Source organism: Sceloporus occidentalis, unplaced genomic scaffold (assembly GCF_023333645.1).
Source record: "Sceloporus occidentalis isolate IW3139 unplaced genomic scaffold, rSceOcc1.0.p SCAF_14, whole genome shotgun sequence".
Taxonomy (NCBI): Eukaryota; Metazoa; Chordata; class Lepidosauria; order Squamata; family Phrynosomatidae; genus Sceloporus; species Sceloporus occidentalis.
In genome coordinates, this window is record NW_028316994.1 from 7,779,154 (window position 1) to 7,796,540 (window position 17,387).

The 17,387-nt window shown below is 43.9% G+C and overlaps 1 protein-coding gene across 12 annotated transcripts in view; it reads right to left on the reverse strand.

Moving 5' to 3' along the window:
- The window catches only part of LOC149303734 (myosin-10-like), a 70,662-nt gene that overhangs the window by 48,126 nt on the left and 5,149 nt on the right, over positions 1 to 17,387 (reverse strand). For all 12 annotated transcript variants that reach the window (XM_089480000.1, XM_089479999.1, XM_089480002.1 and 9 more), the window contains exons 2-4: positions 4,759 to 5,117; positions 1,357 to 1,513; positions 503 to 530 (exon numbers count right to left, since the gene is read on the reverse strand). In XM_089480000.1, coding sequence (XP_089336126.1) covers positions 503 to 530; positions 1,357 to 1,513; positions 4,759 to 5,115 — 542 coding nt within the window. In that variant the 5' untranslated portion in view covers positions 5,116 to 5,117. The remainder of the gene's footprint in view (positions 1 to 502; positions 531 to 1,356; positions 1,514 to 4,758; positions 5,118 to 17,387) is intronic.

Genomic DNA, 17,387 nt, shown 5'->3' on the forward strand with positions numbered 1-17,387 from the left:
TGTGGCATCAGGGCTGACAGAGAAGGCTAAATGCCTCACACTACAGTTCCCAGAATTGAGCCATGGCACTTAAAGTGGTGTCAACCTGGATTATTTCAACAGCGTGGATGCAGCCTGAGAGAAGCAGGACAAAAAGGTAAAAAAAAGTTGGAGTTCAAGGTGAGTTTTTGTTGGAGTTCAAGGTGAGCTCTCAGCAAGAATAATAGCATGAGAAGCTTTCAGAGCTGCAGAGTTTCTTGCCTGACTAATAATAATAATAATAATAATTATTATTATTATTATTTATACCCCGCTTTTCAGCCAAGGCTATCAAAGCGACTTCACTTTAACTTGACTGCACTGCATTTAATACTGTCACTTCAATCCCAAGCTTGGCACCATAGGGGCTGCATACATCTCCATAGCCTCCAGCAATAGGCAAAGAACCTTGGGCTTACCAACATAGCTGCTACTGGCAGCCTCATTCCAAAAAGCAAACCATCCCTGTCTCAGCAACACTTACGTGCACAAGATAGACTGGTCCTCTCGGTCTGGAGAAAAAAGAAGAAAAAGGGAATCTTTCAGACACAAATTGTTTCTTTATACAGGATCTGAGCCACTTGCTTCCACCAGAGGGCACTGGGGAGATAAATTCAATTGCTCACCCACCCAAAACTTCACCAACCACAGGACCTCAGTGACACATATCACACTGGGCACACACCCCAAAACCATTCATTTTCTTCCTTCTCTGATACACCTGGGAATGGGGAACTGCTTGAACTGTTCCACCCTACTGCCTCTCCTCCCACAGCATACTGCAGCTAAAGCGATGCCCTCCAGATGTGCCAGGCTACAACTCCCATCATCCCCAGGCACTTGTTTTGAGGGAAGGCTAGTTTACAACATACAATCATCCATGATCTGGAAACCATGCCCTATAAGGAGAAACTTAGGGAGCTGGGTATGCTGAGCCTGGAGAAGAGAAGGTTAAGAGGTGATATGTTAGCATCATTTAAATATTTGAAGGGGTGTCCTATTGAGGATGGAGCAAGCTTGTTTTTTGCTGCTCTAGGGAATAGGACCGGAGCAATGGATTCAAACTATAGGAAAAGAGATTCCACTTCAACATTAGGAAGAAATTCCTGACAGTAAGAGCTGTTTGACAGTGCAATATGCTGCCTTGGAGGATGGTGGAGTGCCCATCTTTGGAGGTTTTTAAACAGGCTGGATAGGCATGTGTTGGGGGTGCTTTGATTCTGTGTTCCTGCATGGCAGGGGGTTGGACTGGATGGCCCTTGATATCTCTTCCAACTCTATGATTCTAGGTTTCTACTTTGCCCTAGTTTCCCCCCACCCACAGCTTACAATTCATACCCTGGAGCATGCTGCGATAGGCTGCCTCAGATATGGCATAGATATGAGGGGGCATCTCGTGACGTTTCTTGCCCCGGTACATTTCCACAATCTGTTCTGTATAGATGGGCAGGTTCTTGTAAGGGTTGATGACCACGCAGAAAAGCCCTGAATATGTCTGTGGTTTCAGGAACGAAGAGAAAAGGCGTATTAGAACAGTTCCCTGCCCCATCTCAAAACACACACATGCACAACAACCACAAAGTTAATTTGCCTACGCAGAAATAGTTCTCAATTTGTGTACTTCATTCCAAAAGCAACATCTGAAAATTTGAGAACAATGTCTGGCTTAAGGTAAAGCAAAGTAGAAGAAAAGGAAAGTGAGGTCTGTGTTCACTGACTTCAGTCAATTGGTCTGATGCAGCAGTAGGGAGGTGCAACTTGTGACCCTAAAAATGTTTTGGGGACTGCACCTCCCATCAGCTCAAACCCAGAACAACCACTGGTGTAGCATAATGGGGAGTTGCAGTTGAACATCATCCAGCGAGCCACACATTTCCCACCTCAGGAGTTGTGCGACAACAAGAAAGGCATTTGTGTGTCATGCACACTGCCTAACACTTGGTTTGCCTGAGCAGCAACAGGAGAAAGTATCTGTAAGGACCAAGAAGCAGCTATTTGAGCCTTCAGAGTTCCATCTCTGAAGTAAGAGGTCAAAGGGATACTTTCTAATTCTGGACAAGAGCCCCTTTTTGTTATTTTAATGGGATGGAAAGAGGGAGACAAAGAAATGGCATGTTCCCGGCACATCTACTACCCAAAACAACTGCCTTGTGTGGCTTCATGGTAAGACCACCCAAGAGCTTGGAAAAGTTACTTTTTAAAAAAACTACATCTGTTAGAATCTGAAAGTTACTATAGCTAGCTGACTAAGGATTCTGGGAATGTTATCTGCAAAAATCCCTACTCCAAGCTCTGGCCCTGACAATTAAAAGGGGGGGGGGGGAAGGCTGGTATAATAAGAAAAACCAAATGTTCACAGATGATCCAATGATGCCATGGTTGCTGAGGTTTTCAGTTATCTGCATCATAAAACTGGTTGTCCAAGCAAGCCCTGAAATTTGGCTTTTGGCATACCACTAGCAGCCCATTTTCAAGCTGTTTTTCAGCAGCATGTGTGTGTCAAATTCTTCCTCCGGCATTTCAGTGACATGTGTTGTTCACGACATGGCAACAAGACTGGATGATCCTACATTCCAACTAAAACTCTTAGCTAATAAGAATTTGAAAGGTTTGACAGAATCAACAGAGCATGAAGCAACAGGTTGGAAGGCAAGTATAGGCTAAATAAGAGGGAAACTATTCCTTTTTTGGAGTAAGAGTCTCAGGATCACTTAGCTAGCTAGCCTGACCATCATCTTCCATGTAGCATTTTATTTTGTCTAAAAGATGTCTCCTGATGGATTGTTTCACATAACAAGGTGCCCTGACTCAAAACAGGACACACAATGTGAATCACTACTGAGACTTTTGCTGCTAAAATTTCAACTGTGTGCCTACAAACGTGCCCCCAGGAGGACACGTTTCACACCCTCATCATCTTCGTCCTCCTGTTCTAGCTAAACAGGTCTAGGCCGTTCCCCGCCTCGATACCCAGCTGCAGGGGTGGAGACTGGGGGAGGGCAGGTGCTGGGCTGTCCGCAAGTCAGCAATGACGTGCAACTGAGAGAATGCCTTGGCCTGATGCCTCTCGGGGCAGCCTTTTGTGCCCGCTCGGGTGCCACGGAAACCAAAGCTTGACAGTGCCAGCAGGACAGACGGGAAAAGATGCATCTCCCCCTTTGCTTTCCCTTTGTTGCTGGCTGTGCATCATCAGAGTGGAGAAGACACAGTTCCCCCTTTCTGGCGTCATCACACACACACTCCACAAGCTCAGGACAAAAGCATAACTTTGTGCCCCCCACTCCCCAGAAACAGTTCTTCTGTCTCCCTGGCATCAATGCCCTGCTAAGGCTGAACAGCTCAGCATCTAAGCAAAACTGCACCTTGCTCAAAGGGGGAAATGAGCCCTATGGGACCGGCTCACTAACTTCGCTTCCCAGTAGGGGGCATAATGACTTCAGTTTTACTTGCGTCAGCAAATGGCGGGCCTAGTCCTCACCAGAGGGGTGGGAAGAACCTCAGAAGCCCTTGCCTGCATCTCTTCAATGTGCCCACTTGCACTATAATAATAGAGTCTTAATTTTAGACTCTAAAATCTGGACATCATTCATTTTCCACTCTGATGGCAAGCCCTAGAATGACACTTTTCTGTACCTCTAGAGAAGGGTAGGTAGTAGTGATTTTTAGAAGAAGCTAAGGGTATGAGCTTTCTAGCTCCATATTGGAAATAAAAGTATGAGCTGGAACATTAAGATTTAATGGCAAGGAAGTGTTTTTTGTGGACAAGAGAAAATGGATAGCAGGAGACAGAAACTCCTGGCTCCTATTGGAAAGATAGTGAGGCTCCATTGGAGTAGGAAACCTTTGGCCTTCCAGATATTATTCTAAGCTTGGGTCTAGACTATCTGAAATAATATATCTCTATGTATGAGCCTGCCTAAGTTTTGAGATTTTCTCTCTGTCTCACTCCCATCCCCAGAGGGACGTTTGGTGACTTCATAGAAGTTGGTCCCAAGCTTTGTAACTCCCTACCACAGGGCTAAGTTCACCTTTTCTCTGCTCATCTTCCACCAGCAAAGACCTCATACAGGCTTTTGACCATTAACAGACAGAAAAGTCTCTTAATTCTTGGGTTGTTGAGCTTTTCTCATCGCTCAGTTAGCCTCAAAGATGCTAAAAGAAGACTCCTTTGCATACTGATATTCCAGAGTAGCACAGTGATGTCTTCCTGAACTGTTTTAATTCAGAGCTTGATTTTAATATGATTGCTCATTTAAGGTTTTACATTATTTTTTCTATGTTATAACCGGCTGATTTTTAATCTGTATTTTGTTCTAATTCATGCTGTAAACCACCTTGGCTCCTATACTAGGAGAAAGATGAGATATCAAATAAATAAGGCCTACAATCCCATCATACCCATCACCATATCCACTGTTAAGGAATTGTGGCAGTTTTAGTCAAAACAGGACTCTTTTGTGGGTTCTCAGAAGGCCTGTGAATTACAGCTTGGAATAATTTAATTTTTGAACCACAGTCCTAGAATCCTTTGGCCATGCTAGTGGGAAGATCCTGGGAGTTCTAGTGCAAACAGCTGCAAATTTTCCAGGCTCAGAAAAAGAGTGAAAGAAAGGCTGCTAGCAGGCAAGTTCTTCATTAAGATACTTGTGGAACCAAGTGGTTTAGAAAGATGGAGTTTGCAAGAACAGGCACAGCATAGAGGCTGCATTCTCAAATTCCCCAGGCCAGCTAACAACTCACATAAATGAGACCCGAGTAGTAGCGATCCTTAAGGTTATGTAGCACTGATGCTTCATTGAGGCAGGTCAGCTCCGCCATGTCCTCCACCTTGGTGAACTTGGGGGGATTCATTTTCTGGATGTCGTCCTTGGCGACCAGCACCTGACGCCCATTCTCGGCCAGTTCCACCAGTACCTCATCGCCTCGCTCTTCACGCAGCCCAGCTGCCTCAAAGCCATGGCGCTCCGAAGGGACCCATACTAGCCGCTTGGCTGTCCAGTCAGCCTGCGAGGCTGGGTTGCCCACCTGGTTCCGGTCCACAAACAGGTATCTCTCAGCGCTGGCATCCCCTCGCTGTGCAGGGGCCCGGACAGCCATGGCTGGGAAAGAAGAGAAAAGCAAGAAAAGGTTTAGACAGGGTTCCAGCTCTTGGGCTTCTGTTCTCCAACTGCCCACCAAGTATGCAATTTCATACAACCAGATTCTCCGTGTCCAATATTCCCCCTCCCTAAAAGCAACAACCTGTTCTTAGGTCTCAGCTCTCTAAGGTAGTCTTTTTGTAGTATATAAACCTGCCCATGTCTTGAGATCTTCTAGAGAAGCTGCCTTCTGTCTCACCACCGATAGGCACACCTGGTGGCAACATAGGACAGGGCCTTCTTGGTGGCTGCTCCTGGTTCTAAAACTTCCTTACTAGAAAGGTTAGACTGTCATCCTCCTTGTTTCGTAGGTATTGTTTCACAGGTAGGTGAAGACCTTTCTGATTCAGCAAGGTTTTGATGGCTGACTGCTGGGATGAGGGGGGAGAAGGGCCCTTCAGAATCTGTTTTCCTATTTATTTTTTGGTTTCTTTTTAATGGTTATGCTTTTAACTGCTTTTAATGCTACTATTAGCTTACCACCTTGAGTCCCAGATTAGGAAAAAGGCAACAACAACATGCAACCAGAGTTTGGGAACGTTATTATAAAGAACGACACATAACTAGAATTTGGAAATGTTATTATTAACAACAACAACATATAGCTAGAGTTTTGGAATGTTATTATTTTTTGGACTACAAGTACTTTAAAAAGTCCAAAAAAGTAACATTCCCAAACTCTGCATGACTAAAGAGCTCCAGACAAGAGCATTGTTTTAAAAATGAAAAACAGTTTCAGTGTTTTCTACCCCTTCTCTTCCTTCTTATCCCTCAGTCCAAAAAGCGGCATGTCTGGGAAACATGGGGACACAAAACTTGTGTGACCTCTTCTGCTTTCTCCTCCTGAAGGAAAAATGCATATTTTTCAGGAGCGGGGTGGGTGGGGAATGGAAATATTTGTAGCATTTAGTTGACTGTCAAAACACAAAACTTGAGCAAATACTTTGGACTCAGAAGTGTCTTGTGCAAACACTGTAGTGCCAATAGAAAGAGAAACTCGTGTTTACAGAACAATCACTGGGAAATAAAAACTTAGTGAAAGCACAGTCAATTGTGGAGGCAAAGGCTATCTGGAGCCAAAACTAGAATCCTCAATTAGGGGATGGTAGTTTTGATAAGATGAGGAGGAAAAACTAGTTAGGGGGATGGCTAGCTCAGGCGTGGCTAGGGTTAATCTGGATCTACCAGTAGATCTTGGATGATTTAGAGCAGATCACTGAGGATTTCTGACTCCTAACTCTTTAACAACATAAGCAGCAGCAAAATGACTCTACCTCTTCTCTGGGGCTGCATCTGCACTGCAAAAATAATGCAGTTTGACAGCACTTTAACTGCCATGGCTGAATGCCATGGAATTCTGGGATCTGTAGTTTGTTACGGCACCAGAGCTAACAGAGAAGGCTAAATATCTCACAAAACGACAAATCCCAGGATTCCATGGCAGTTGAAGTTCATTGTGCATTATTTCTACAGTGCAGATGCAGTCCTAAATACTACTTTTGAAATCAAGAAAGCCTGAGATAATTTTGTATGGAATGACTGTGAGCACAATTCAGGTCTAGTACCCAGATCCAGCATTCTTTAATTCAAAGTGTGTATCTTTTACCCCCGGCTCCAAGTGATGGTCCACAGCTTATATCTCTTCCCATATAAATTGTGGAAGGGAGATTCCACAAGCCAGAAGCACCCACCCCACCTATATATATATAATAACAGCAGAAAAGGTGGAATTCCCCCATATATTCTAATTCAGAAATTATTTCTACCTCCCCTCCTCTTCCCATGTTTTCAGTTTTTCCTCTCCTTAAGTTGGGAGATCAAAATAAACAATTAAAAGAACAGCCCCCCCCCCCTTTTGCAGTCACCATTCTTCATCACTAGATCGGAAGGAGAAACAATATAGAATCATAGGCAACCATTTCGATCTGCACATGATACTGGTAAGAGCCCAGGAAATGTCCACCTATCCAAACTTATATACAGTAATTTTAATGGATAATGCAGTCCAATAAATTAATTCAAAGATATAGCCATGTTAGTCTGTAAAATCAGTATGTAAAGAGATCTTGTAGCACCTTTGAGACTAACTGAAAGGAAAAATTTGGCAGCATGAGCTTTCATAGACTAAAGTCTACTTCCTCAGATGCATTTGGAGTCACATCTACCTGAGGAAGTAGACTTTAGTCTACAAAAGCTAATTCTGCCAATGTCTTTCAGTTAATCTCGAAGGTGCTACAAGATCTCCCTACCTACTAATGAAATAAACTACAGTAAGTTGGTGTGGGAGAGAGAAATGGGTCAGGTATTTGACTGTTTGTAATAAACTACAATCAATGGTAGATGAAGCAAGAAAGAGAAGAAGAAATTAGAAGAAAAAATATTTATTCATTTTTAAAAATCCAGAGTGCTCCAAAAGCTGCCATAGTGTGCAACTTCTTTCTCTCCCTCACTCACATATACACCATTTAATACAAGATTATTCCAATTGGAAAAAGGTGAAATCATAGACACAATGAGCACAGCTGCTCACATTCAATAGTTTGAACAAGGCAGTTGGGAAAAGAACCAATGAAAGGAAAACAGGTCCTATCATGGCTGGAAAATCCATCCATGTCATAGATACGCCAGGGACCCCCAATGGCCTTGTGTTCACTCCCCTCCACCTCCTTTTTCCAAGAAGCTAGTAGGTTAATTTCTACTCCAAGAAAATGCAGGCTCCCAACCTCTCATCCCAGCCCAGTGCCCCCAGCCAGCCGTCTGGCTGATGAGCGAGATTTTCCAGCCCTTTCCCACTCACCCCCCTTTAGACCCCTGCTGGGCTTGCTGGCGTAAGCAGCCGCCTTGCCTGTTTGGGTTGCTGGATCCAGACACTCATGCCCTTGTTCCAGACATCCGTGGGGGTCTCTATGATAAGAGGCTTTGCTTTCTTTTTGCATGAATGGAACTGCGAGGTGGAGGAGGACCACTCAACCATTGCTGTTATTTCAAGAGTGGCTCTTCATGATGCTTTCCACCCTGCACACACCCTGCATGAGCTTTTTTCTTGATCATCTTGGCCTTCAAATGGTTCCTCTCCGATCCCTGTTACTCAGTTTCTAAAAAAAGGAGGTCCCAGGAGACCCAATGCTTGCATGACATCACACAGTTCAGACCTGGAAGATACACCGATGAGAATCCATTTGCCCGATATGTGCAGAACTGACTGGACTTCCTCTGCAGCAATAGGAAAGCACTTTGTCTATGCTCAAAACTATTCCTCCCTTAGTATAATACCTCCTGCCTCATCAAAATATTCAGGGCATCAAAATAAAGACTCAGGGCCCAAGCAGACAGGCCAAAATAGAGCTGCATTGGGCCACTTTGGAAGTGTGCTGTTTAAATGATGCATGCGTCCTAAGAGGCCAGAAATCGCACCAAAGCCACGCTCCAGTCCTAAAGACTGGAGTGCAGCTTTGGCACAGCTTCTGGACTCTTAAGATGCATGTGTCATTTAAACAGCATACTGTACCTTCAAAGTGACCCAAAGCAGCTTTTTTTAGGCCTGTCTGTCTGGGCCCTCAGTGACTTGGCAGAGCTTGGAAAAGTCTTTCTTTTAGACTACTGTATAACTCCAGAATCCCCAACCAACATAGCTGGTAAATCCCCAGATTCTGGGACCTATTCACGAATTCAGCACAAATTCAATAAAGCTATATCTAATGCAAGTACTGGCCCTGGCCAGAGCTTTGCAAGGGAAGAAATCCCTATGTATGCTCTCTTGACCAGACCTAGCATCATCATGGAGTCTCCCTGGACAGCTCTGGATCTGTGGCAGGAACCATTGCTTTACTGTCCTGACACAGGCACTGTGCATCTGGGTCTGGGAACAACTATTTAAATTTCCCACAGTGCCCCAGCATGGGACTGCTGCAGAGCACTATGGGAAATTCAAACAGCATATCCTCTACTGGGGCCACCTGGAGCTGACTGGAGCTCCCACTGGCACCAGTATGTAATCCTGAGGACCAGAGATGTTGACAGGCACATCACAGGGCACAGAGATGAAGAGTGTCTCCAATCTAGAGCAAGCCCAAGCCTTGTAGGTTGCTACTGCTGCTGTGTGCCTTCCAGTAATTTCCGACTTATGGCAACCACAAGGCGACCCTATCATGGAGTTTTCTTGACAAGATGTGCTCAGAAGAGGTTTGTCACTGCTGAGGCTGAGAGAGTATGACTTGCCCAAGGTGGGTTTCCATGGCCGAGTGTGGAATCGAATCCTAGTTTACAAAGTCATAGTCCAACACTCAAAGCACTACGCCACACTGACTCTTGATCCTTGTAGGTGCCAGTCTGTAAAAATCAAAGCAACATTTAAATGTAATAAGTATTGGGGATCCTTTCGATCTGCCTGCCTTCTGATCCACCAGTAGTCAGAAATACATCTTATTAGGTGGGACAGGGAACGGAGATGTTTGGCCCAATGAAAAAGATATGCATAGGCTGACTATATTTCCTTGAGACAAAAATGGGACAGAGTTATGTAATATTCTGTATTTATGAAAAAGTAAGACAATAACCAAAGTTTTATTACATGAACATATTGAGCTAACAATGAATCTTCAGTGACAGAACTCATACAAAATTTTAGGTAGAGGAGGCGTGTATTTCACCATGATCATACCATGAATATTTCTCTGATGAAGTACTCTTACACAGCAAATTTCAGTCTTTCAACACCTTATCATAAAACCTCTCACACACCATGACAAAAAAAAAATATTATTATTTTGCAACCACAATCCAAAACAGGGATCTTCAAACCATTCTGACAACAAAACAAGGCATTTTTCTTGAAAATAGGACAAAATTGACATTTATATTAAAACGACAGGACAGTCAATGAGTTCAATACAAGCCAGAGGCTCCAGGTCAACTCAACCTGCATCCTTCCATAGGTCGCTAAAATGAGTACCCAGCTTATTGGGGGCAATTACTTACACTTTGTAAACTGTTTAGTACACTGGTAAGCAGTATAGAAATGTACTTGCTATTGCTATTGCTAATCTGGAAATATAAGAGGGGGGGAGAGAGAACACTACTGTCCCATTCAAAATGGTACATATGGTCAGCCTAGGTATGCAGGATGTGCACATCCAGTCAGCCTAGTTATATAGGATATGCATTTATAGGTACATTGTTTTCTAATCGAGGATAAAAAAGCAGGGAAGACTACATGTGGTACTAAAATGGAGGAGGCAAATGGCTCCAGTTCTTCCCGTAAAGACCAAAGGGTGGTAGGTGACGCCCTTTGGCTGCCAACCAAGGCAGGTGCAGGCTGCTGAATGTACTTTCGCCTGGCAACCACCTGCTGAAGGTGCCACACCTTTGCCAGGGAACTGAGGAGCTCCTATTCTAGTTCTCTAATGTACAGGGTCCTTACCTGGAGATCCTATATAATCTGCTTTACACTCATTCCCCCTCTCAACATAAGGATCCCTCCACTCCCCTTATAAGGATATATGGATTTTACGACACTCTAAAATCCTTACATCTTTATCCCCCATGCCTAGAACAACCTCCTCCCACAATCTGGTACGAAAATCACTCCTATTTACTTTTGGTTAATCTGGAACAAACAACTACATTTCCTGTGGTGTCATATTAACAAGTACTGACTATGGTTTTAAACTGCAGGTGATCACTCCTCAGTTAAAATGGCTATATTCAGAGAAAGTTAACTGCCGCTGGCCATAACTGTCCAGTTTTGCTCACCTACCAATTTACTACGTTACAAGAATGTAGAGTAAGCTAACAATTCTACATTTTAAAGAAACCCAAACAGTTAAAATCACAAACTACAAATATATAAAATTCCAAGCCTAAAGTCAAGAAATATAATTATCATCAAAAATTATCATCAAAATCATCAATCAAAAATATTTGCTAAAATATAATACAGTAACCCCTCCGTATCCAAGGATTTTTTCATGCATGGATTCAAGCAATCATGGTTTGATAATATTTTAAAAATATATAAATTCCAATAGCAAACCTTTTGCCATTTTATTAAAGGGACGCTATTTTACTGTGCCATTGTACTGAATGGGACCTGAGCATCCACAGATTTTGGTATCCATAGGGAGTACTTGAACCAAACCCCAGTGAATACCAAGGGCCCACCATAAAAATGATTTAAACAGAAGTAGTAACAAATATTTCAGGTTTTTTTTTTTTTTTTGCTAGAAACTTGTACAGTGGATCCTTGGTATCCCCTGGGGTTTGGTTCCAGGACCTGTCCTGGATAACAAAATTGGTGGGTGTTCAAGTCGCATGAAATACAATGGCTAGTAAAATGATGTCCCCTATATAAAATGGCAAAAACAAGGTTTGCTTTTTGGAATATATTTTCAAGCTACGGATGCTTGAATCCAGGGATAAAGAATATGTGGATACGGAGGGCCAGGTTTATAAATAGATGTATTTTTAACTTGTACATGAAAGACAAAGGTGTGGGGAACCATTGAATCTCTGCTGAAAGCATATTCCACAAGAGGAGTACCACCACCAAGAAAGCATTGCCTAGCCTACCATCCCCACACATTTGGCTGCTATCCACCTCATATTTTGCCTATTTCATTTCTACATCCTTTTTTTCTCTTTTACACATCATCACTGTATAGGGCAAGCAGGTTCCCCCAAACAGCTGTTAATTATGGCTTCACTACATCGCTTTTTATGATCCCAGTGAAACGCAGAGCCACAGAACAGGGATACTTTCATACGTTTATTTATCAATGAGGTGTGCATAGATTATCTTCACAAACCCAGGGCTCCTTTACCACACCTACCATTAAGAGAGGAAAAACAACCACCCACGACAGCATTAGGCCTAGCACTGCACCCAAAGAACTTCCAGGGTGTATCTGCACTGCAGAAATAATTCAGTTTGACATCACTTTAACTGCCGTGACTCAATGCTATGGAATGCTGGGGTCTGTAGTTTTGTAAAATATTCAGCCTTCCCTGTCAGAGAGCGCTGGTGCCCCCACCAAACTACAAATCCCAGAATTGCATAAGATGGAGCCATGGAAGTTAATGATCAAAGTGTGTTATTTCCCCAGTGCAAATGAAGCCTAGGGCTGTGTCTGCCCTGGAGAAATAATCCAAGGCTATGGAATTCTGGGAGCTGTAGTTTGTGAAACATTTTGCCTTCTCAGTCAGAGAGCACTGGTGCCCCACCAAATTACAACACCCAGAATTCCACAACATTGACCCATGGCAGTTAAAGTGGTGTCAACCTGGATTATTTCTGCAGGGCAGATGCAACCTAGGAGAGGAGGATTTGGAGTAGCTTTGCTGCTGCTTGTCTTGTTAAGGAGCTGGGAATCAGAAATCCACACTGATCTACTCTAAATCACCCATGATCTACCAGATCTACTCAGTTCACCCCAAGCTAGCCATCCCCATAACTAGTTTTTCCTCCTCTGTAATGTGGCACCAACCCCAGTTCCACTGGTGTAAACCAGCAGAACCAAGTCCTTGCTTCAAGAATATATGAGTCTTGGCTTTAGCTTTCTTCTACCCTGACCAAATTTGCTTCCCCCCCCCCCCCCATTTTCTTCTCTGGCACATCACTGTCCTGTCTTCCAGAACATTCCACACCATCTCCCACCAGACCTCATGCCTTTCCCCACCTGTGAGGATTGGACAATACCCAACCTGCAAGTTTTGAACGAGACAAACGCTAAGCAACCCTGAGTTCTGCCAAACAGTGCCCGGCCAAGTGGCACTAACAAGCCAGCTGCACCCTCCTTAGCTAATTAATTTGCTGAGCAATCCCAGGGTGAGGCCATTATGGTGGTGGCAAACAGTTGCCTTGGGCCCCTGGGAGACTTAGCAGAGCAAGGCTTCCTTAAACAGTCTCTCATCCCCAAAATCCCTAACCAACTCCAGACGCCAAGAAAGAAAAAGCAGGTCAAGAGCTGTTAGCGGGTTAACAGAGAGAACCTAGCGTGGTGAAGTGGTTTCAGTGTTGGACTAAAACTCTGGAGACCAGGGTTTGATTCCTAGCTTGGCCATGAAACCCACTGGGTGACCTTCAGCAAGTCACACTCTCTCAGCCTCATGGGAAGGCAATGGCAAACCTCCCCTGAACAAATCTTGCAAAGAAAACCCCACGATAGGTTTGCCTTAGGGTCGCCGTAAGTCCGAAACGAATTGAAGGCACACAACAACAACTAAGTCACTTGTTGCTGAAACTGCATAATGCCTAAGCTTGCCAGGATGACATCCCTTCAGCAATGCTTTCGTGGCTTCAAAACACTACAGAGATATGTAGAAAACAAGCAAGTGCATTCTTCCACAGCATGAGGGTGCAATCCTGAATGTTTCGCCTGCTAAACATCGGACAATTGCTTCACTGCTCAAGGCAAAGGATTGTTGCCAAAGACGGGGGAAATGTGGCAGCAATCATAATGTGGTCTGCAACTAGAACAAGAGAACAATATGGGGACTAGAGTTGCCAAATGGCCAGAATTATTTTTTTAAAGAGCATGACAAGAACATCCAATTCTACTCTTGCTTCTTTAAGAGCGGTATGTGATGCATAATTCAACAGGCAAACTTTTGCAAAGCACCAAAACAGAAATAATTACTTGCAAATTTATACCAACTGGGCGGTTTTTAATGAAGAACTGAGAAATTTGTAGCCTTTCAGATGATGTTGGACTCCAACTCCCACCAGCCCTGTTTGTGCAACAAATAATCAGGAGTGATGGGAGCTGCTGTTCACGAAACTGGAAGAAGACCAAACATCCTCTGTTCCTTCCAAAAGGTACTTTTGGACTGTGGCTCCCAGACTCTTCAAACCAGCATGGCTACTGGTCACGCAGTGCTGGGGGGATTCTAGAACTGGTAATCCAAAAAGTAACATTTCTATACTCTTATGTCCATGTTAAAGGGATTTAGGTCTGTATGGATTTAGTTCTGCAGTTGGCAGCTCTGCTGGGAATGACTATGGAATTCTGGAAAGCTGGATTTTACAGTGCCTTGGGAAGGAAATGAGGCCAATTGGAAAGAGCTGGAGCTCTGTTATTACTCCCATGCATACATTCTCAAGGAGCCTAGCCTGGTAACATCACAAGATTCTTCTTAAATAAGCAATGAATCACTCATTTATTGTACACTATGCCCTCATGGATTGTGGCAAATATTTATTTAAACTTATGCATGTGAACACACATGTAACTGAGCTAATGAATATCTTTCTTAGGAAAGGAAACAGGGTAGAAGGAGATGGAGAAGGGTATAAACCAACATGGTGTACTGCTTTGAGTGCTGGACTATGACTCTGGAGACCAATATTTGACTCCCAGCTCAGCTATGAAACCGACTGGGTGACCTTGGGCAAGTCACACTCTCTCAGCTTCAGAGAATGGCAACGGCAAACTTCCTTTGAACAAATCTTGCCAAGAAAACACCATGAAAGGTTTTGCCATAGGATCACTGTAAGTTGAAAACCATCACATCAGGGGATGTATTTCTGGCCTGTCAGGGTACAATCATGCAAAGAGTGGAAGAGAAAAAGAAGTTCTGACCGGAACTGGGGAATGGGGTTGTCCATTGGGAAGCAGGGAGTTAAAATAGAAAGGGGACAATGAAACCTGGTGTTTGCATTTTATTTTTTTAAGAGGGACACATCTCCTCTATCCTGCTCCAGAAAGACTGTCCTGCCAATGCCCCCTTGCGCTTGGCTAGTGGTTTGAAACAGGCAGCGCCCGCAATGGAATCACAAGAATGCCCTTGAAAACCCACAGCTTGACTGGCATTGGCAAGTACGGCAACCTGAACAGCAAAGACGGCTTCAAAACTATGCCTTGCAGACACCAACCCGGCCATGAAAAATAAATGCAGATGGTCAGCTGTGGGATTGCAAAAGCCAAGAGAGCTACAAAATAAGCATACATTTGGGGATACAACAAATCATTCGCATGACACTGAAAAATCTTTTGAGGACATCTTGGGCTTTTAGCCCCCATGGGTTTGATCTAGCCCGGATATTCCAAAAGGAAGCCACAAGGCATGGCGCTGTGCCCAGGGGTAATTGGTTCCAAATGCGTCTCCTTCTGGGGTGCGGCGCGGGTAAAGAGGCAGAAAACGCAGATCTCTGCAGAGGTGCCTGTCCAACTATCTCATCTTCAAAGCTGGTTGAGGATGAGAAGCAAAAAGGGTGTGGTGCCTAATGTCCCAACAGGGAGAGGCTGGGAGCCAGGATTGCTGGGTTCTTTGGGTCGGGACAGGATCTCAACAGATAAGACAGAGAAGATAGCAGAGAAGGGAACAGGCATCAGGGGGTTAAGAGCGGGAACTAACATCCCGTGGGTTGAAGCCTTCCTATAATTGTTAGTTAAGATAACCACAAGAGTTTGTTTTGCTTGGGATGACTGAAAAATTTCTGGCAGTGCTGCCTCCCCGATTTCAGGCACTGGTTGCATTCCGAGAAGGCGGTGCCCGCCTCGCATGCTCGGCTTGTTCCTCGGCTGCCCACTCAAGCCTATTTCCTTTAAGAGTCATCTTTTTGCAGCCTTTCACCTGTCAAAAGGTCTTGTTCCAACAGCAAACAAAAATGCAAATGCAGAAACACCAACAAGAGCTACTTTGGCCAAACCTACCATGAGCCTCAAATGAACTCAGAGAAGACAATTTCCATCCATTCTCTGAACCAGCACAGTAGACTTCACAGCTCCCAGAGAGCCATGGATTCCTGTTTTGTGTCACCAGTGTGGACCGGAAATTGCTCTGGTCCCAGACACTTTCATCATCTGACAAAAGATGAACAGGTCTTACTTGTTTTGCAGTCAGCTAACAGGATTGATCAGACTTTGACAGAGCAGCAGGCCAACCTGAGTTACATCTTTCTCACGAGGAAGAGTGGCATAGCCTGCCAATGAACCTTGGAAATATGAGAATCCGGTGGCACTTTACTACTCCCTTGCTCACCTAGGGTGAAGAGCAATCACCTTTGGGTAAGAAGCAGACAGCTGTAAGTGCAAACAATACTCCATCTCTCTCACTCAGTGGTTTAAGCTTTTTAGGGCTACAAGGGGGTGAAAGACAGAGGTTAGAAACCAAACATGTATCTGAGGAAGTAGGATGAAGTCTACAAAAGTTCATGCTACCAACTTAGGCTCAAAGGTGCTACAAGATCCCATTGCAGGCTGAGGTTAGAAACATTACTTTTGAGGACCAATATGGCTAGTGGGATTCTCAGTTGTTGTGTGCCTTTAAGTCACTTCCAAGCTATGGCAACCCTAAGGTGAACCTATCATAAGGTTTTCTTGGCACATTTCTTCAGAGAGGGGTTGCCATTGCCATCCCCTGAGACTGAGAGACTGACTTGCCTGAGATCATCCCATGGGTTTCCATGGCCAAGCTGGCATTCGAACCCTAATCTTCCACTGTCCTAGTGCAACACTCAAATCACTACACCACACTGGCTCCCAGGGGATTCTGGGAGATACAGTCAAAAATAATTTCTCTCAAGTTCTGGAGAAAACTTTAAGTCTGTGTACAAAGCTGCCACAGTACTCTTGTAGTGCTTCTCTCTGTCACACCGCTTATTAAAAGGGCCCCTGGTCTTTTAAGGCAAAACCAAGACAACAGCTTAACTGCTTGCACTACAGCAGTGGTCCTCAGAGGGGCAGTAGAACCCCCAGGGGGCACATGAGACTGGGGGGCCCTGATCTCTCCTCCTCCCCCTTATCTTTTTAAACTTTTTATGTGTAAAATTTACATGTTCATTGTGTTACGTACTGAATTTACTTGAAAAAAACTGTTCTAATTTGGTGTCTCAGTCCAACACATCCAAAGGTCACCAAGTTGGAGAAAACTTCCTCTCAAGGAAGATAAAACCCAGAGATGATATTATTATTATTATTATTATTATTATTATTAATTTTAAATGATGAATTATAGAAGTGGATTGTCCTTTTATTTTACATTTTATTTGTAATTTCAAACTGATGTTTGACTTAACTGGCATGTTTTAACTGATGTTGTTCCTTGAATTCAAAGATATAGCCGTGTTAGTCTGCAGAATCAGTACATAGCGCCTTTGTAGCGCCTTTGAGACTAACTGAAAGAAATTGGCAGCTTTTGTAGACTTCAGTCTACTTCTTCAGATGCATTTGGTGGAGTTGATTGTTGTTGTCTGCCTCAATATATAGGGAGGGGTGGGTAAGAAAGCAGGAGAAG